The 22896-nt window shown below is 34.0% G+C and overlaps 1 protein-coding gene across 1 annotated transcript in view; it reads right to left on the bottom strand.

Moving 5' to 3' along the window:
- Positions 1-12200, bottom strand: part of Zbtb41 (zinc finger and BTB domain containing 41) — a 45793-nt gene extending 33593 nt beyond the window's left edge. The window contains exons 1-5 of the mRNA XM_046464896.2: positions 12096-12200; positions 10234-11467; positions 4396-4603; positions 3620-3689; positions 1704-1851 (exon numbers count right to left, since the gene is read on the bottom strand). Coding sequence (XP_046320852.1) covers positions 1704-1851; positions 3620-3689; positions 4396-4603; positions 10234-11350 — 1543 coding nt within the window. The 5' untranslated portion in view covers positions 11351-11467; positions 12096-12200. The remainder of the gene's footprint in view (positions 1-1703; positions 1852-3619; positions 3690-4395; positions 4604-10233; positions 11468-12095) is intronic.
- Positions 12201-22896: the final 10696 nt, after the last annotated feature.

The raw sequence follows: 22896 nt of genomic DNA, 5'->3' as shown, positions 1-22896 counted from the left end.
TTAGGATTATGGCTTCCTGCTTAATTTATTTTATCATTATGAAGTGTCTCTTTGGCTTGAAGTCTACTTTAATATTAACATAGCTACCAATTTCTTACATTTATCATTTGCATGGTATATCTTCTTCCTTCATCATATTTGTGCCTTTGTATTTAAATTATATCTTTGTAGATAGCATGTAGTTCAGTCTTGATATTTTAAATTTAGTATGATAGTCTATCCTTCAAATAGTTCATTGACATTTTAAGTAGTTGTTATAGTTGGGTTAAGTTCTATCAATATATATTTGCTTTCTATTTGTAACATGTTCTTTGTTACTCTGTTACTCCTTTCTTGCTTTTTATTGTCTAAATGAATGTTTTAACATTAAAAAAATTTAAATTAAAAAAAAAAAAACCCTCTCTCTCTCTCTCTCTCTCTCTGTCTTTAAAAAAAAATTAAATAAATAAATAAATTAATACCTAAAAAAAAAAAAAAAAAAAAAAACTGGGCCAAAGGGCCAGAGATGTGACTCAGTGGTAGAGTGCTTACCCAGCACATATAAGGCACCACATAAAAATAAATAAATTAAAGGTATTGTGTTCATCTACAACTTAAAAAAATTTTTTTTTAAAAATCGGGCCAAAGATCTAGTAGACATCCATCACACCAAAGGTATGCACAAATAGCAAATAAACATAAAAAGATGCTTTACATCATAGGTAATTAGGAACATAAATTAAAATAATGAGATACCACTAAACACCTATTACAATGGCCATAATTCAGAATACTGACAATACTAAATTCTGTTGTTATAGTTACCATTTAGAAAGTCCTCCAGAGGCTCATGTATTGAAAGCTTGGTCCCAGTACAGCAGTGTTTAGCATTGGGGTTTTGGAATATGATCGATCATGATTCAGTGGATGAGCCCATGAAAGGATTCCTAATTTGATGGCATTTTGGGAAGGTGGTGGAAACTATAGGTGGTCCCTCACTGGGGGAAACACGTCACTGGGGGTATGCCCTGGAAGGATATATCTTGTCCCCGGTCCCTTCCTCTCTCTGCTTCCCAATCAATATGAGGTGAGCAGCTTTGCTCTACCATGCCCTTCCACCATCATGTACTGCCTCACCACAGGCCTAAAACAATGGAGCCAGCCGAAAATGGGCTAAAACCTCTGAAACCGTAAGCCAAAATAACACTTTCCTTCTTTGGGTCTTTTTTTTTCCCCCAGATAATTTGTCACAACAATGAAAAGCTGACTAACAGATACCAAGGATGTGAAGCAACAGGAATTCTTTCATGGCTAGTGGAAATGTACAATGACACAGCCACTTGGGAAGAGAGATGATGGTGGTTCCTTACAAACCAAGTATAATCTTACCATTCAATACAGTACTTATGCTGCTAGGGATTTACCCAAAAGAATTGAAAACTTATGTCCACACAAAAATTTGCACACAAATATTCATAGCAACTTTTTTCATAACTACCAAAACTTGGATGTTCATAAATTACACAAATGTACTATTTTGTTGGGCAATGATAATAACGGGGATGTTATGCATATGTGGTGCCAGGGGGCATAATGGGAAATAATTACTTTTAAAAAATAGGCACTTTTAGAAGAAAAAAGAGTACTTCAATAGTCCCCTCCAACATGATGTAATAATAATCAATAATTGCCATGGGTGCTTTAAAAAAACTTAACTTCCTTACCTAGATGGAACTTTTCCTGATGCTTCAACCGTGCAAACCTTGATTTAAAATGTTCTTCACAATAGGTACACTTAAAAGGTTTATCTTGAGAATGTAAAATCATATGTTCTTCCAAATGTGGCCTTCTTGTAAAAGATTTCTTACAAATCTAAATGAATGTATATAAAGTGCAAGGAAACCTTAATTAAAAACTAAAATACAAGGTCATAATGAGAAAAAAAAATATATATATATATTCAAGTAAGAAATTTCTACAAACAGAAAACTTACCAAAAGTACAATCAAATTATGTGAAGGAAAAAAACTTTGGAGGAATTACTCCAAGGAATGATTTTGTATCAGCTATAAAGCTAACTGAGTTTCAACTCCTTATATGTTTAATAGAGCTATAAAATAATTTTACTTAATTCTAGACAGTAATTTCTTAATTCAACATATATTTTAATTCTTAATTTCAATATATAGTTTAAACAATTTATGTATCGGGAATAAAAAGGTTTTATCAATGCTGCCATATATTTGATTTGAAAAATGAACAAGAAATCACAGAAAAATAATTTCAAAATTTTTCTCTTGAAGTGATCAGAAAGAAACACAACTCTTAAAGAAATGTAACATATATCAGAAATAGAAAAAATATATGAAACAACAATGTAACATAAAGCACAAGGCTAATTCACAAAACATATTTAATTTTCACAATAATCCTATGAAGTAGACATAATTATCAATATCATCATTTTATAGCCACAGAAGATAAACTTAGGGGAAGACATCATCTTATGTAGATTCGAATAACAAATTCAATTTCTAGCAACAGAAATCAAAGAAATGGTGAGAATACTGAGAATTTTGCTATGTATATAAATTAAATCCTTGTTATAAAGAAGAAAAAATAACAATACAACATATTAAACATATTCATCTAAATACTCAAAAAATATTTCAGGAGTGTAACAGAATAATTTTTCCTACAAATTCCTTGCCACTTAAAACATGAAATCTAATTCCCCTCCCCTTATATTTGCCCTGGCTGTATGACTCGTTGGATGATGATTTCTGTTGTGGAAGTTACGATATGTGACTTCTGAGGCTAGGCTCTAACTTTGCAGTTCTTACTAGGCTTCTCAAAACACACAGTATAATCAGTCTTAGAACCCAAATACCATACAAGAAGGAAGTTGATGTAGTCTAATAAAAAAGAAGAGGAGACTCTAGGTTATTGGTGCATTCCTGCTGAAATCCTAGTTGTCAGAAAACACCAAGCTGCCAACCAGGTGATTGAGTCACTTTGGAAATGGCCCCAAACCAAACCAGTCCGATCACCACCTAAAAACAATCACCTAAAAACAACTGAATGACTTCAAATGATACCATGTAAAACAGAAGAATTACCTAGCAAAGCTCTGCCCCAAATTTGGATTCCTGTCCCACAAAAAGGTAAGATACAACACAATAGTTGTTTTAAGTACACTAAATTTTTAAGGTGGTTTATTATGCAGCAACAGATAACCACAAATGGGTGGGAGTTGGGGGGAAGCAACTCTAACACTTCAACTCTGCAAAAATAATGTCATAGATGATATACCCAACTGTAAATACCTGGTATAGTGATTTCAGTATCAATAAAAACTAGGATTTCTAATCAGATCTACCATCCAAAACTAACTCACCAGGATTAATTTATAAAAACCACTAGACTAATTTTACAAAAAAGAAAGATACTAAAAGTGAGATAAGTTCAGTTATGTTGCTTTAAAATCTAGCCTAGCATGAGCAACTCCCCCACACCAAAGGACCTGGGTTTGATCCCCAGCACTGCAAAACAAACAAACAAAAAAACCTAATCACCTTTCTTTCCCAAAAGGCAACATTATATTTACTTTGTATTTCTAATACAAATTAAAAACCCTTACATCACATTTCCAACTTTCACTCTTAGTCTTCTTGATGGAAATAAATTCTTGTGCATTTTCCGGATGAAATCTACCAAAGAAAAATAAAAATTATTAGGAAAAGATGATACTAGTTAAGTCAATATAACATATAAATCCACTAACTGTAATTATAAGAATCAGGCACTGATTTTTTTTCTTAAAGTGATAGGCATCTCTGGTAAGAATATAGATTATCATCATGATTTTTAACAAAGTTATACTTAAACCTCAGTTTATGCAGAAATAAAAAAAAATTTAGCCATATTTTAAAAATATTCAGGAACCCTAGCCATTTATAAATAACCTGCAAAGTAACTGATTACATTTTTTTACTCCACATTTCAGTAAATTTATTTTTTAGAGCTAATATGCAATACAATATTAAATATTTTCTCACAATCTTTCACACATTAAATATGTAAAGCAAATTCTTATAATTCTAAAACCACATATTTCTGAAGACATTCTTATCCAACCCCAAAACAGAAAACAACATAATCAAATGCTCTACCTTAAAACCTGTTACAGACTATATTCCTGTTTCAACATCAAAAAAAACTTATCTCAATACCATAAACAAAAAACATGAATGAATTAATATTTGCCCTTCTTAATCTGTAGTCTGCAAAATATTAAGCAATGAAAGAATTGGAGATAAGCATTTTCATAGATATTTTTAGTTCTATTTTTAGTTTACTACATGCTTACATTAGAAAGCACCATATTGTATATAATAGAAGCAAGATAATACTTGCCTCTTAACATGCTTGGCTAAAGTCTTCTTGCTTGCATGAAGTTTATTACAATAAGGGCACTTGTGCTCCTTCTTATGAAATTCTGTTTCATTACTGTGCTTCTTTCTGTGAACAGTTAGGTTAGACTTTGTCGAATAACGCTGGTGACAAATATCACACTCAAAGGGCTTCTCACCTGTGTGTACACGGGTGTGGCTTTCATATTTCCCTACCAAAAGAGAGAAATTAAAATTAAATTGAGCACATTTGCTACACTGTGAATGAAATCTGACAGTGGAATAAAACGTCATGATTTAGCAAAGTTAAATATACACCCAAATCCTCAATTTCAGAAATTTAAATAATTCTCAGCCATTTTGCTAAAACATACCCTCCCATTTATACATGTATATTAATAATCAACATCTACCACTTCCCCTACTGTGTTCAAGAAAGCCAGAAAAAATTTAACCTTTTTGTATCCAAGTTAATAATACTTCATGGGGCTGTAAGAAAATGAATTAATACACAGATAAAACTTAAAGCATTCTAGTATAAAGTAAGCACTATAACAATCTGTTATTTTTATTATTATCATATGGATTATATGGCTTGCTAGTCACAATATGGACAAGTAGGTATACCTCAAATATAAATCTGTAATTATGATTATCTGTTATAGATAATTATAACAGATTTGAGTATGTGCTATAATAATAGATCAAACTAGGGTTTCATCTGACATCACTGAAAGGACTTTGCTTTTTCCACTTGCCACTACTAACACTATCTAGTATCTCGGTTTTCTCTCTGCCACTTCTAGGGCATACCCTCCCATCTACACATGCATATAAATATCCTATCTCCACTACTTCCCCTACTGTATTTAAGGGATCAGATCTAATGCTGGACGAGGACAGGAGTCACTAGATGGAATTTTAAAAAAGTTTTATTTGATTATGAAAGTTTTCACATATCATTTTTTTTGAACTGATAGGTTTTTTTTTTTTTTTTTTTTTTTTTTTTAATTTTTTATTGTGGGTTGTTCAAAACATTACAAATTTCTTGACATATCATATTCCACACTTTGATTCTAGTGGGTTATGAACTCCCACCTTCACCCCATACACAGATTGCAGATTCACATCAGTTACACATCCATTTTTTTTTTTCTTTTGTTTTGTTTTTGTGGTGCTGGGGATTGAACCCAGAGCCTTATGCATACAAGACAAGCATTCTACCAAACTGAGCTATATCTCCAGCCCTTAGTTTTAAGATTATGTAAATACAAACTCATGGGAAAGTATGTAAAACAAATTAAGAATATACATCTGATATTTAAATGATTAATGATGTGTTTTGGGGGAATATTTTTTAAATGGGGATTAAATGTGCATGTCTAGTACAGATTCTTAAAAAACAGAAAGATAATTTATCAACTTCCTAATGCTTAAATCTCATCTGTATTAGCAAGTGAACAGGAACAGTAATTTCATATGAAGAACTGCACCAATCTTTATTTTCTATGAAAATACAGATGCTATATTAGATTAGTAGCATTTTCCTTTGTATTTAAAGAAGTTTTTTCTTGTTTTCAAATAAAAAATTAAACCTAATGTAGCTAAATATTAAAACTTTCAAAATGGCAAATTAAAAATAAAAACTATTTTGACTATAAAGCTTCCATTTTCCTACAGACCAGGAGACTTAAGATTTAAGCAAGAAAAAGAAAATAGAAAATTAAACTGAAATAGCCCAAATTAGACAAATCTAATGATCTTTTGAAAATATTTTAAATAAATTCAGCAAAGACAAAAGATCAATGAAAATATAGAAACTTAAATAATTCATCATGACATTAAAATCTCAATAGTGAAAACACTATGCTTAAGTTATTAATTCAAAGTTTATGCACATAATCACTGCAGGACCTATTATAGCTTAAAATTCGAATTTCTGAATAAGAGAAGAGAGAAAACCCTGAGAAAATGATGGATTCAGAGGAGGTTTATCTAGGTTTATCTTTAGAGGCTAATGGGGGAAAAGTTAAGTCTCCAAATTAATTTCATGTTTAAAGCAACTGGTAGGGGTGAATGTATGTGTGTGGCGGGGGGTATTCAACAATAATGTATAAAATCTAAATGTTCACTCAAATTTAGTGAAGTTTCAACTTAAAAAATAGTGTCACTTCAAGGAACAAATCTGTCCTGGTGTTCAGAATTTATTGCATAATATGGGTCATGCAAAATTATCACTGTCAGAATCTGCATGCAGTTTTTGCAAAGAGACGCATCACCAAATTAGTTCATTATACACACACGTATGTATATATATATATACACACACACACACACGCGTAATACATATATATAATACAAAATATTGTTAAACATTAAATTGTACCTTGAATCTATTCATATACCATATCCTAAAAAATATGTAATTAAAATACTTGGCATTAGAGAATTAAGCCATTGTTATAACTCTTCTTTAAGAACCAAGTGTAATCTTTGTCAGTATGGACTATAAAGTCACATTCAATTAAAAAAGGGGGGAGGGTGTTAAAAAACATTTATTTTTAAATTCTAGAAGATACTGTGAGTTTAATCCAAGGAAAATTTTGAGTTCTGTCTAGGAAAGATAAATTATCCAGATTTTCTCTTGCACCCCATATGTCATCTTGCTATTTTTGCTTTTTTACCCACTAGGATTTTAGTATAAGGAAAGAGGTCAAAGGACTCTTATTTGCATGAAAATCCCCTGAGAAAAGGACAGCTGGTAGCCTAAGGAATGATATAACAGGATCAGCAGTCTTACTCCAAGCAACTATTAAATATATCAGAAAAGATAAGAGATCCAAAGAAATGGAATCAATTTATTAAATTATATACTGTGGAGCTAATGGTTCCAGCAGGTTTCAGAGCTTTTCATCTCTCATAAACCCACTCCAAGGCAGCCAAGTTAGAAGCTGATAAGAAAGCTTAACTGGCTTCTTACAAGTTCAATGTAAAGAGAGGCACCAGCCTCTCAACCTAGTTTTAAAGAAAGCAAGTGCTTACTGAAAACTCATAATTTAAAATGACCGGATATATTACAAAGGATACTAGCCAAGAATAAAATTCATAAGCTTCAGATTCACAATTGAATGAAATGCTTAAAATAACAAACATTTATAAATTCCATGAAAGGAATAAGTGTGATATGAAAAGGATGACTGGAAGGTAGCCCTTGAACTATTTTGGGGATGCTATGGTAACACACTTAGGATACATCTTCTACATATTCTTTTTATTCTATCCATCACCAATCTACTTTGTCTACATTCAGTAAATCACTCTGCTCTACCCTCATCCACTTTTCATTCCCAAGGCCCTCATCTAGTCCAAGCACTGATGCTTCTAGTCCTCTGCTACATGCTCCTTTTTTTTTTTTTTTTTTTTGGGATTGAATTGAGGGGCACTTGACCACTGAGCTACATTTCCAGCCCTACTTTGTATTTTAATTAGAGACAGAGTCTCACTGAGCTGCTTTTGCTGAGGCTGGCTTTGAACTCATGATTCTCCTGCCTCAGCCTCCTGAGCTGCTGGGCTTACAGGCGTGTGCCAGAGCATGGCAACATGCTCCTTCTTGTCTCCCAAACTTTCTCATTCAGTCTTTCCTTTTCCAAACTGAAGTCAGCATCTTTCTAAAACTACTAAAGATTGTCATTTTCTTCATCAAGTTTTTTTCACACAGTTTTCATCAGATAAAATCTAAACTCCTCTGCCATTCAAATACAAGGCATTCAAAATCTGACCTCCACTTACTTGCCAGTCCTCATCTTCTATCACTTTTATTAGGCTCCCCTGCCCATCTTGAAACCAGACAAACTTTAGCAATTTCCAGAATCAACATCCCTTAATGCCTTTACACATTGATCCTTCTGCCTTCAAAATTTCTCCCTATTTCTTAAGTCTTAGCTCAAATATCATCGCTTTTGGAAACCACTCCTGATTGCCTGAGTCTTCTGTATTTATCCTCATAAAATTATCTTTTAATAATTATTATCATATGATCGTCTCTTTGCATGTACACATCACGTTCTAAGATTCTTAAGGACAGGGAATATATCATTTCCTACTGGTTTATCTGTGTTTGGTAGTTTAGAGGCTCAGTAAGTATGTAATAGCAGCCAGAATTCCTTGAACACATACATTTTGTACAATAGTTTAAGTGATTTCCTAGAAATATCACATTTAATCCCCATTATAACCCCAATAAGAAGGTACTATGAGTATCATATTAGCATCGTCTCACTTTATGAGAATAAAGCATAGACAGGTTAAGTAAATCACCCAAGACTTGAATTCAAAAAAACCTAGGCAGTCAGACATTACCATAGCTTATGTTTATAGAATTTGGCAGAATTAATGCAGATTATTATATAGTTTCCCAGTTGTATTGCAATCCAGAATCCCTCTCTAAGAAAGTATCTCACAGGCCTAGTGTGTTGGATGGGACAATTTAAGATCTATGTGCTGGATCTATAATGCATGTTTTAACTGACCCTTGCTCACTCATCTCCAAGTGAAATTAGGTCAATTAAAGTAGATACAGGAAGCATGTGCTAAGGGTACAAAGGTCAAAGATGCAGAATCCATTAGAAAGATGAAATGTTCTCAGGTACATAAACCCCCAAAAGCTGTTCTTTCCTAAATACATACATTCTTTTAACTTTGTTAATTCTCAACAGCAAATATCTAGCCTGACTTTAACAAGTGTCTTGTAATGAGCTCTCCCGATTGACTGAAAAGTTATTTTATTCATGTTGGCATAGAGCTTCACAATAAAAAATTAATAAATAATTGCCAAACTGGATTATCAAAAGTACTCTGATTCACAGATAATGTATTCAAAAAGCATTATAAAAAGCAAAAAGTTACTACTTTAATGCCTACTGTATGCTGTAGCTATATTTTGATAGCAAATGATTAATACCTTATAAAACCAATTTCCACCTATATCAATAACATAATAATTCAAAAGTATAATACACCTGTGAACATATTAAACAAACTCAGATTAAATTCATTATGTTCTTATCATTATGTGTGGTAGAATATATTTCACAATTTCGTAACTTCAATTTACACGTAAATAGCTTAACTACTACAATTAAAGAGTATGCATTAAATAGTTTATGTGACTTCTTTAAAAATTGCTTTACTAGCAAATATCTGACATCTCAAAATTAAATATGCACTGACATAAAACCTCAGGTTATGGACCACATTTCCTACATACTCTTTTAAAAGGGAAAATTTTGATTTATTCATTTTTATAATAATTCGAATTAATAACTAGGGTAGTTCCTAAATTATCTATCCAAAGTTATTCAATTACAGTATAATTTTATTCTTCACTATAGTCTAATTTAAAACATTTCTAATTCTAAAAAGTACTAGAAAGGTGTCTATATTTACAACTTATTATCATGTACAAAAGGAAAACAGTAAACAAATTACTAAATATAATCCAATTACATTTTCTGTAATGACTCAAGTTAGCACTCATCTTCAAAACTGGAATATAAATCAAAGCTGTTCATGATAATTATTGATTCTCTGGAGTCTTTCATATTAAATACATGAACTAATAATCTATTACCTATTAGGACATGACAAAGAAAAAATAAAGGGTAATATAAATACTTAACATGATTCCTGAATCACAACAAATTTAAAATAATAGGATAAAGTACACAGTGAAAAGAAAATTATCTTCCCTACTTAAGCACTTTTTATTTTCAAACTTCAGTTTCCAATTATTACCTTTAAATATCCATGTAAAGTAAGTGATAAGAAACAAAAGTTTTCTTACCTATTCGGTCAAATGTTTTATCACATTTAGGACATTGCAATATTTTTTTGTTACTGTTCTGAATGACTACTGGAGTTAACCCCTCGTGAATGCTTCCTACAGAATCACCAGCCTCAGGTTCCTCTTCTGCATCATTATCTTTTTCACTTTGTTCTTCAATGTCAGAGTATTCATCTGACATTTCCTCCTCTAGTTCATCTTCTTCAGCATTATATTCACTTCCAGGATCCTCAGAATCATTTTTATCTGACTTTTCCTTATCAAAACTTTCTTGATTCAAATTGTCTGACCCATCACCACTTTCTTGTTCATCATCACTGGTGTCATCAAACTTAACAGGGCACTTCCGATTCCTTTTTGATCTTCTTGCAGAAAAACTTCTCTCCAGCATTTTTAACCCATGTTTTTTCCCTAACAAAAGGGACCTATGAGTTTTAGCCAAATGATTTTCTAAAGACTTTTTGTAACAAAAATGTCTACTGCAGAATTTGCACTGATGATTATTTGATAATCTTCCAGTTAATTCATTTAGTGTTTCTTCTGGTGATGACTTTTCAGTTAGCTCTGATTGAAAAGCGGCAACATTTTCATTATTTAGCAGCTTTACTGCATCTATAATGTCCAAAAATTTTGCAGCCTCTAAAACAAGAGGTATTTCATATTTGTACACAAAAAATTCTGATGTGTAAAGAAATTCAAGCAAATGCTGAAAAACTGAATGTGTTACGTGATCCAGAGTGACAACATCAGTGCTTGGATTTTTGCTCAAACAGGCATGAAAATAACTACTGCCAACAGCAACGACTACTTTATGTGCACTAAATTCTTTTCCTTCTACTATGATAAGTAAATCACAGAAAGATGGTTGTTTCTGTCTATCATCATTTAAATACTTTAGCAAATTCTTATTATACTGCAAAGAACTCAAAAGCTTTCTCTGATCTGGAGAGGGAGGAAGTTCCTGATAACAGTGCAGAGCTTCAGTTGTAGGTCTCTCTGTAGAGTGAGTACAGGTCACTTGGTCACATTCCACTGCAACATTTCCTTCCGAAGAATCTTTATAACCAAGATGGATCTTCTCGTCAAGATTTGAAGTAACCTTTCTCCTTTTCTTCATTGCAGTACAGCAATTTCAGAACAAGAAACTTCATAAGTGTCTTAAGAGATTCATAAAGGAAAACTAGATTGTCTTGGACAACAGCTTCTGGACAGGGGTGCCTGAGGGTTTCATGGTCTGCAAAAGTAAGAATCATGTAAAATAACTCCAGGCAAAGCAACCTTAAATCAGTCACAGGCATTTGTCAGCACCCTCCTAAATTATAACTAAGTTACCATCAAGTCACACTCACATTCATTCGTGGCTAAGATTTTAGGGCGGAGAACAAGGAGGGCCAGGTTAGAAAAGACAGCCAACAAAAGAATAATTTTTAAAGGAAGCCAGAGCACACCTTCCAGGCCTGATTTACGAACAGGGTGGAAATAACTGGACAGAAGCGGGAGAGTTCTAAGATCCTTGACGACGGAGGTTGAAGGGGGCTGCAGTCATGTTTTGGGGGCGCTGAAATAGTGACAATAAGGCCGTCGCGGCCACGAAATCCGAGTCTTTCCATTAGCATGCTTTTCTACGCGGGGCAAGGCACAGCTATTCAGAGACCTAAAGCGTCCCTCTCCCAAAACCACCCGGCAGGAGACGGCCCCAGAAGGGGCTCAGAGCAAGAAGAGTGGGGTCAAACACAGGGACGACTAAAAAAAGCAAAAGAGCCTTTCAAGGCCCGGGCCAGGTGGAGAATGCGCTCGCCTACCAGAAACCCGTTACCCTTCCCACCCAGTATCCCTAGGCAAACGCCCCACAGATTCATTACCGGGAACCCAGGGCTCCCCCGCTGGCTCTAGCCGCTGACTCCACTCTGGGCGCGCTCGCTCCAGCGCCTACCCACTTCCGGGTTCAGCCACCCACCTCACCCCCCTCCCCGCTGCTCCTTCCCCTCCCGGAGTCTCGCCGCCTCCAAACCACCGAACACGTCAACCGCGCGCGCAGCCTCCAAGCCGCCCAGAGCGACGGCGCGCGCCCCTGCGCGAACCAATGCGCACGCGCGCGCACCCTTCCTTACGCATGCTCGGTCGGTTCCTCTGCCGCTTTGGGAACACTGGTTACTCCCCAGATCCGTTACTCCGGGTTTTCTTGGTGGCTGGGTGGCCACCCGTGATTGAATCCTCGAAGCTTTGCTGCGGCAGGGGAACGGAAGACGGGAGGTTTGATAGGGACTTGGGAAGAAATTGGCAGAGGCGCAATAGTACCGACGTATTTTATTCTCACTGGTGTGTTTAATAGTTTGCAACCAACCAAAGGGCGACCGCCGGAAGCCGGTCCCAGCACACATGCTGGCAAACGCCTAACAAACCGAGATTGACTTCGCTTGGTTGTTTTTCTGATTTAAACGGCAAGACTTAAATGCAGTTACTCCTAAGATTGCGACTTTTAAAAAACTTTTTTTCCCCCTGTACACAGAAAAGGGCACATGTAAGTGTACAGCTGGTTGGAAAAGAAAGGAAGTCAAAAGGGGAAAGTCCCAAAGGACAACTTTGCTCTGAGGGATTTCTGCATTTTTAATAAAGCCCCAGGTGGGCTGGTATTGCTGGTCTGAGGGTCACTTTTTGATTAGTATAGTCCCAGACCTTGAGATTGTGCAGACGTAAGGCAAGACAAAAGTCCAAGACCAAATGAAATGGGGGTCCCAATTCTTAGCCCCTATCTACACATCAAGTATAGAGCTGAAAAGGCTACCCTCTCTGTGGAAGAACAGGTGGAGGAGTCTCCTACATAGAGGATGTGAGGAAATGCCTAAGCTTTGGTCAAACACCCTTTAGGTGGTGTTACGAAGTTATATTTTAGATGGTGGTTAACAGGCAATTCTGTACACTGGAGTAGATGACCCTCTAGTAATACCAGTTGAAGCCTTCAAGAGCAAATTCAGGTTTGCCAAAGAAGCCATTTTCCCTAAGAATTCAACTTAGAAACCTTGTCTGGGTTTTCAGCCTAGGAGAATTCAGACTCAAGACTGAAATCTCATCTCCGTGAACTTTCAGCCTGTGGGGCCTGTCCTATGATTTTAAATTTTCTATCTCCCACAATCATGTGTGAATCAGTTCCTTCAAATAGGTTATTATATCTCTTCATCCTCTTGCTTCTGTTTTCCTGGAAAACCCTAACTAATCCATCAGCAATGAAAAAAAAAAGAAGAAAGAAAAATTAAAAACAATGCCAGGAGATCCACATCCTTCAGGTGCCAGAAGTTTTTGTCAAGAGTGTGGGGAGAGACCAGAGGCAGGAGGTCAAGAAAAAGGGAATCTTCACATACTAAAATTTGAAAGAATGTCTTCTTTTTGCTGATCTGTCATCTTATCCTTTAATAAACGGATTCAGAAGTTTATTTCTGATAATGAAAATGTTTTCCTTCATTTATTCAATTGAAAATCCATAACACAATTACCTTGTACCAGGAATGTGATATTTTCAATAAACTTCTTATAAACATGTTTTTAATAGCATCACAAATATGAAATACCTGGAAATGAATTTAACAAATTATATTTAATGTCCATACACAATTCTTTACAATAGGACTGGCAAACTATTTACTGTCAGAGACCAGCTATAAAATATTTAGTTTTTCTCCCACTTTTTTCTGAATTTTCACAAGCCTCTAAAAATGTAAAAATTATTTTTATCTTGGGCTGGAGTTGTGGCTCAGTGGTAATGTATTTGCCTAGCATGTGTGAGGCACTGGGTGCGATTCCTAGCACCACATAAAAAAATAAATAAAGGTATTGTGAACATCTACAACTAAAAATTTTTTTTAAAATTATTTTTATCTCAGAAACCATAACAAAGCAAGCCATGGGCTAAATTTGATACATTAAGAATAATTGTTTTCTGACCAACATTTTTAAAACACCTCAGAGAAATAACCTAAAAAACTGAAGAAATATCCTTAGTACCTTGTTCTGCTATAATAAAATACCACTGACTGGGTAATTTATAAACAATAGAAATTTGTTGTAGTTCTGCAGCCTGGAAAGCCAAGGTCAAGGCACTGGCCCTTACTGTCTGGTAAGGGCTTTTTTCTTACATCCTCACATGACAGAAAAGGGGAGAACACTGTTCTCAAGTAGAAGGACAAAAATGGGCCTAAGTACTTTGCTTCAGGCTCCATCTTTTTTTTTTTTTTTTTAGAATTTCAACTTTATCATTTATACCATCTGATTTATAATTTTATTCACTATATCATTTTTTAATTTTTAAATTTGTTTTAGTTATACATGACAGTAAAATGCATTCATGCACTTTGATATATCATACATAGATGGGATATAATTTCTCATTTTTCTGAGTGTACATGTTGTAGAATCACATTGGTCATGTAGTCACATATATACATACAGTAATAATGTCTGTCTGTTTCATTCTACTGTCTTTCCTATCCTCACATCCCCTCCCCTCCCATCACTTCCCTCTACCTAATCTAAGGTAACACATTCTTCCCTAGTGCCCCCCGCTTTATTGTGAATTAGCATCCACATATTAGAGAAAACATTCGGCCTTTGATTTTGTGGGATTGACTTATTTCGCTTAGTATGATATTCCCAAATCCAACCATTTACTAGAAAATTCCATAACTTTACTCTTCTTTAAAGCTGAGTAATATTCCATTGAGTATATATATCACATTTTCTTTATCCATTCATTTATTGAGGGACACCTAGGCTGGTTCCATAGTCTAGCTAATGTGAATTGAGCTGCTATAAACATTGACGTGGTTGTATCACTATACTATGCCGATTTTTAAGTCCCTTGGGTATAAACCAAGGAGTGGGATAGCTGGGTTAAATGGTGGTTCCATTCTCAGGCCCCATCTTAATACCACTACAATGGGAATGAAATTTCAGCACATGAATTGGGGGGAAGGGGGCATTCAGACCATAGAATATGCTATATTTACATACTGTAAAAATCACTGTTGTAAAGTTGTCTCCAAATCTATTTAAATACAACAAGAATAAATTAAAAACAAATAAGCTGGACTTCATTAATATTCTTTTCAAAAGGTAATAAGAAAATCCACAGACTGGGAGAAAACATTTGATAAATATCCATCTGGCAGAGAACTTATAGCTAGAATATAAAAGGAATTCACATTAATAAGATGAACTATACAGAGAGATGTGCATGAATGTACATTGTATAAATATTTTATATATACATTTATATAAAGTAGGCAAAATATTTGTGCAGACATTTCATGGAAAAGGACTAAACTAGCATATGGAAAGATGTTTTTTTTTAATTTTTAATTTGCATCTTAATGGAGATGGAAATTAATCACAATATGATACAGCTATTTTTTTTTATAAAGAGAGAATGATTTATTTAAAGGAATAGACTCACATGATTGTGGGGGATAGTAAATTCAAAATCATAAGATAGGCTCCATAGGCTGTAAATTCAGCAAGAGATGAGATTCTAGTTTTGAGTCTGAATTCTCCTGGCTGAAAACTCAGGCAAGCTTTCTAAGATTAAATCTCAGGGAGAAATGCTTCTTTGGACAACCTCAGACTTTGCTCTGGAGGCGTTCAAATATAGGATGAGTTCACCACTTGACTAGAGAGTAATCTACTCAAGTCTGATTTGCCTGTTGACTATATGTAAACCATAACTTGAGAGCTGCATCTAGACCAATGTTCAATGAAAATTTAGGCATTTAATTTATATATATTTACAAAGTACATATCTCTATATTTTCCTTTATATATAAGATTGCCTAAAATTATATAGTCACAATACAAAGTGTTGATGAGGACATGGATGAGCCAAAACAAAAACAAAAACAAAAACAAAAAAACCTCATGCACCTCTTGTGGAAATATAAAATGGTACAAGCACTTTGGGTAATAGTCTAGTAATTTCCAAGAACATCAGTTGTTCCATCCCACCCAAAGGATATAACAGCAAATATACACACAGCTTTACATACAAACGTTCACACAGTCGTTATAATAGTCAAAAACTGGAAGCAACTCAAACGTCCAAAGACAGATAAATGGATGTCAAGTGAATGTTTATATAACAAAATTCTCATCAATAAAAAACACTAATGATTAAAGACAACAAATAAATGTGTCTCAAAATAACTATGCTGAGCAAAAGACAAAATGAGTATATTTACATATGATCAAAATTCGAGACACTCCAAGGTATAATGACAGAAAACATATCAGTTGCTTGGTGAGGAATGGGGGCACAAAAGAAGGGCACAAGAAAATGTTTTTTCATGACTTTTATTGTGTGATGTTTTCACCAAGATATACACGTCATAACTGATCAAATTATTAAATGCATGTGGAGTAGTGTACGAGAGGCCTAAATAAGTAAAACCATTTTTTTAAAAAAAGAAGTGTCACATAGACACAAGAACAGAAGCATACAATGAAAGAGAATAGAGAAATAGAAAAATCTAGAAATGAATCCAAAATCACAGACAAATTTACAACATAGAAACATAAAATTTTAAATCTGTGGCAAAAGAGGAACTTTTAAATAAATGGGAATGGAGAAAATGTTGGTATCAGAAATAAAAGTAAGTTCTTCTACAAACTTGTCAATTCATCAAAATAAATTCCAAAGGGATCAAAGTTTTCCATGTAAATGTTGAAGACATAGAAGTACTGTAATAAAACACAAACTTTAAATAGCAGAAAATAGGAAATATTTCTTTAACATTACTGAGAAGTCAAAAGTGTACTGTTTCTTGCTGATATTGAGCTCCTCTTTTATCTGAAATTTAGTCCTCATACATTACATTGGTGGTGGGAAAGTTAAATGGCATAGCCATTTGGAAAACTGTTAGTTGCTTCAAAAGTTAAACATAAGTTACCACAACACCCAGCAAATTCCACTTGTACAAATATTCCAAAACAATTAAACACACATGTTCACATGAAGACTTGTCCACAAATGAAGCAGCATTATTCATAATAGTCAAAAAGTGGAAACAACCCAAATGTCCACTGTTGATGAACTGATAAGCAAAATTTGATATATCCATTCCCTTGAATATTGCTCCATAAAACATTTTTATTCCTTTAATTGCTTTCCAAAAAACCAATATTTTTATTCAATAAAAAGGAATAAAGCATTGGTACACGCTACAATATGGATAAACCTTAACCATTATGCTAAGTATGACAGAATGAAGTAAGACACACATACATGACCACACATGGTATAATTCTGTTTATAAGGAATTTTCAAAATATGAACATTGATTTAACATTGAAAGCATGCTGAAATTCACTGAATTACATGGTTGAAAATGCAGAACTTTATAATTTGTGAATTTTATCTCAAAATATATGTCCAAAGAGATTGCAATAACATTTGAAATGCTTATGAAGTCATTTTTATGTGAAAAAAGGACTTTTTCTTCATGTGTGATACTGGGGAGTAAACCCAGGGCCTCTTGCAAGTTAGGCAAGCAGCACACTACCACTGAGATACATCCCTAGAAATATATATGTATATGCGAATAAAACTATTCACTGGAATATATATGTATATGTGAATAAAACTATTCACTGGAAAACACTACATAAAAATTTTAATAGTTTCTTTCTACATAGTGGAGAGATGCAAAATTTTATTTTCTTCAATTTTCAAAAAATATTTTCAGTTCTTCTATTATAAACACATGTTTTAATAATGGGAAAAATAAAAAGTTTTGAAAAGTACCATAAGGATAAGGTGTCAGACAATGTCATAGTTATGCAGGCTGTTCTAGACTTGTCTTCAGTGTCAGACGATGTCATGTATGCTAGGCAAGCAATAAGATCTCTCATCATACCATGAAAACACAATGACTGCAAAAGCTTAGATTTGTCTTAGGGAGTACTCTACTGACCAGTAAGAAAGGGTTTTCTGATCCTATCTTATACAGTAGAAACCTCAAGAGAGTAATTTGTATAGGGGAATATACCCTCAGGTAGTGACTGATGACTGGAACATATTTTTATACTTAGGGCAGAAAATGCCCTCTATATAGACTTATATAGAGATTCTCTATATATAAAGTTTGGATTTGTGGTGACTGAAGACCTGTCAGATCAACTATATTTTTTAAATTTCCTGAACCAAACAACCGATTTCAGGCCTCATACCCTACTTGATAACCTCTGCTTCACTGCACAGCTCCAGTAGAATGAAGTGAATGTAGAGTCAGTGAAGTTGGAATCACAGCCCTGAGAGACAAGGATTTTGTGTGGGCCAAATATGTGGTAGTAAAAGTCTCTTGGATATGGATAATGCAATGTTAGGAATGGCAGGGACTACAAGGGCAGCATGTGGTACAGACAGACACATGGACTTGAAAGGAGCTATTTTTTTACACTCATTTGAAGGAATGATGGATTGGATATTGGAAAATGAGGGGAGAAAGATGTGATAGGAAATACCATCAGAGCAACTATAGGAGAAGTCATATACCCTAAGGAATGCCACCTTACCAGGAGGAAGTTGGAGTATTTGGTGGAGAAGATAGTTAAGACAACATATTTACATTTGCAGAAAGCCCAGTGTAAGTTCTTGATATGGAGAGGAGCATGGGTTAGTTGGAGTACAGACAGTAAAGAGTTAAAGCCCATATAGTTAAAAAGTACTAAGGGAGTCCTAGAGAGCTGAAAGTGCCTGCAGATTTTCCATGGCCACTGAAAAAAAATAACAATGCTTTTAAAAATAAGTATAAGCAGTTCGTATGACAAAACTGGCTAAAAAAAAAAGAAAAGAAAGGAAAAAATAAAAAGAAAAGAAAGAAAGAAAGAAAGAAATTGACACTGATCTGATCAGAATTCAACCTTGGATAGGGTCTTAGAAAATCTAAACTCATCATTTCCAACACAATAAATAGTAATTACAGAACTTCTAATACCATGACCAATTTTGTCAAATACTTACTATGGTGTTTATGATAACCACTTCAATTTTATCAATTGTTGTAATCTTTACAAAAGGGAAGTAGGAAATCTACCATTAACTAGTTGTTTTGTTTCACTTGATTTCTGTTTCTCATATTCCTTATTTGAAAAACAGGAATGATAGTAATAGTAACTACTTCAAGGAGGATCAAAAGAGAAAAAGCACGACACCCGAAGAAAAACGGGGACTGGGGCAAGGTACATGCTCCATAAAGCTTGACCCATCATTATCATTACAACTTCTTATACTACTGCAAATGTAATGGTTATTGCCTTTCAGATAAGGCTAAGAGAAGTTGATAAACTTGCCCAAAGGTCATGTCACAGAGCCAGCTGGTAGAGGAGTAAGATTTCAAATGCTAATCTCATGTCACTTCTGCCAAAATATCTGAATCACTTCTTTTTGGTTTTAAGATACATAATAAAACTTAAATGATCCAAACCCCACTTGGCTCTGTCATAGTATATGTTCTTTTCTTTGGGTTTCAATGGCCTTTACTTCTTGCAAATCAGCTTGCTAGTCTGCTGTCCTCATCTTTCCATGGTACTTAGTCTCTTCCATTATTTTCATTCTTTATAAGACCTCAGTTCATCTTTTCTTTAGGGAAGCTTTGACTTTGTTTAATTAGGATAATAATTCATTCATATGCTCCAGACTTGAATTTTAAGTACTTTTAAATTAATATGTTTCCTCCACGAGACATGAGATATTGTTCTTTGTTCTCTGTTCTTTCTTTCTTTGTGGACCTAACCTTCTATTTAGCATGGAGAGAAAGAAAAGAAAAATGATGAACTAAAATGGATAAAGAAAAGAAAAAAAATAGCATGATTTAATCCCTTTTAACAGGTTAAAAAGTCAAACCAATAAGACAATAGTTCAGGAAGTGGGAGTATTACATGTCTAAAAGACAAACAGAACTAAGTAAAATCAGTAAAAAGATCATAAAAGAGTTAAAGTAAATTAGAGAACTTGGAAAAAAGTTGAAATACAGCACAAGACCAGCAACATAAAAACCTTGAGTTAGGGTGGAGAAAGCATTCCAGAGAGTGAGAGCAGGCCCTCTCCGCAGCTGAGTGCCTAGCAGGCTGGTTCCAGACAGGGTTTCCCAGAAGAGACAGGACCAAAGAAGAGGGCAGCAGGAAGAGGATCTGAATTAGGTCCTGGCTCTAAGAACTTTAGGAAACAAAGGTAAATATTATGTTTGCTCTCTCTTGAGAAGAAGATTTAGGTCAATTTGTCAAGGACAGCAAATGTTTGCAAAGAGGTAACTTAGGGAGAAGGATGTATTTCTTAGCACAATTCTCCAGGAAGAAGAAACCTAGAAGTCCTCTAAGGAGACATTAAGGATAAAAACTAGATAGCTGGTGCATAAGATGTGTGAAGTGAAGGCTACAGTAGAGTTCAACTTAGGAAAACAGAAGAGAATTTCAGAGGCCATGTTGCAATAGAGAGAGAAAAGCCAAAAGGGAGGAATATCTGGACCAGAAGACGGTGAAGAAAAGGAACTTAGTTTCCATCTGTGCCTGAGTCTGATAGCATGGCAGTCACTCACCAGAAACAGAAGGTGGAGAATGGTGTTGATGGCTTTGGAATTAGCACAGAATATTGTGGAGTGAGGTCAGTTTTAAAGTCAAGTCCATCTACGTTCATCACTTTCTACTACTATCAGCTTTTAGACTTCTCAGAGTAGCATGACAAACAGATGTGCTCAAGGTTTCAGCTCTTTTTGAAAAACAATCATTTAACCATTAATTTATGTTTTTACACTGAAAAGAATCACATATACTGTATTTTGAAGTAGAATATGAAACATTTACCTGATGATTTTTTTAAAATAAAGACATTTCTTGATTACAGGCAGCTGCAGGGGATGTGCTTCATATTTCTTGCAGGCCATATTCAATTCCCATTGTCATTAAGACTCTAGTTTTTAAAAAATTAAAAGCATTATGAGACTGTTTTTATTATCATACAATTGCAGCAGGGAAGGGAAGATAATTACTGGTATCTAAGCACCTAGCACTTCTCCAGAGGGAAAGTATTTTTCTTAGTCTTTTCCTTCCTTTTTCAGTTTATGAGAAAACATGTGGGGTTCATTTTTTACTTAGCCAATTAAAAAATCATCTTCTACCCATGCTCTCCCTCCCTACCCCACTTTGAGTCACCCCCCTTAAATCAGAGAAAACATTCGGCATTTGTTTTGGGGGGATTGGCTAACTTCACTTAGTATAATCTTCTCTAATGCCATCCATTTCCCTGCAAATGCCACGATCTTATTATTTTTTAGTGCTGAGTATATACAAACAGAGATTTAATAAATTCTGGTATAAAGATGTATTAAGAATTGTAACACAAAAATTATGAATGTAATGCACTCCTTTATTGTGATGTATGTAAGAAATAATAAAAAAAATTAAAAAGAAATCATTTTCTAATATTGACCAGCTGAAGATCCTTCCAACCAAAGTCTTTGCTCATAGGAATATAAATAAAATTTGTTAATATAGAAACTCAGTATGTTCAACACAAAGAAGTATTATATATCTAAAATATTTTTATACTAAAAACATACTTGAGGATATTTGTTTAGAAAATAATCAATATATGCATGTGCATATGGTGCGATTTCATCTTTTATTTTCTTCCTAAATATTTCTTTTACTTTTCCAACATTTAATATCCTATTAACATAATAGAATCTGAAACTCAGAGCAACTTCCTAGTGACCTAGGAAGTATAATGAAAAATAGAGATAGATATATATTCATTCAAGTCATAAAATATAGTACATTTAAAAATTTGGGGATAGAAACACATTTGAATCTACCAAAGCTGCAATATGCAAACACTATATTTTTATGGATAAACATTTTTTTCCACTGGAGGGTGCAATTTGTCAGTATATCAACTTTTTCACAGTTCCTTTAATGAGTACACTTTAGAAGTAATATTGGAGAATTGACTACTTGCAAAACACAAAAAAGTAAGAGCAGATTTCCTGATGCTTTAAATAAATGAAATTTCATCAATAGGAATTTCGGTATTATTGCACAAAAGACTCATAATTTAATTAGGATCAGGTGACCTATATACTAGGCATAGTTTTGTTCTTTTATCATTTTTGGATACTGTGTGAGAGATTCTTGGCTGCTAATACTATAAAAATGTCTACTAATTTAGATGAATACAGCCCTACCTATATAATATTATAAAGTTTTATAGTTTTTTCTTTGGCAGTTTATGCATTCATTGAAACTTTTCTATAAAATATAGATCACTTTTCCTTTATTAGAATTTATTCCCAGTAATAATATGTCATCTAAGATTAACTGTAGGTTTAATAAGTATATAAATAATATATACATTTAATTAATATTTTTGCTTTTATTGTGTGTTTCATATAGTAGGAATCTATGTGTTTCTCAGGTTTAATGCTAATAAAAGACCACTTATCATAATAGCCAGTATTTACTGAGCACTTATTAGGTATTAGCACAGTTCTATATTCATTAACTTTCCATTTTTAACTTACTTCATTCTCACAACAACCTTAGCAACTAGGTACCATTTTCTCCATTTCACGATGAAGAATCAAAGGTGCTAAGTGACTTCTCTAAATCTGTATAGTTAGAACCAAG

This window comes from Marmota monax, unplaced genomic scaffold, assembly GCF_021218885.2.
Source record: "Marmota monax isolate L192 unplaced genomic scaffold, Marmota_monax_Labrador192_F-V1.1 WCK01_AAM20220418_F8-fsc00099, whole genome shotgun sequence".
Classification (NCBI taxonomy): domain Eukaryota; kingdom Metazoa; phylum Chordata; class Mammalia; order Rodentia; family Sciuridae; genus Marmota; species Marmota monax.
This window is presented reverse-complemented; position numbering and strand designations above follow the sequence as displayed.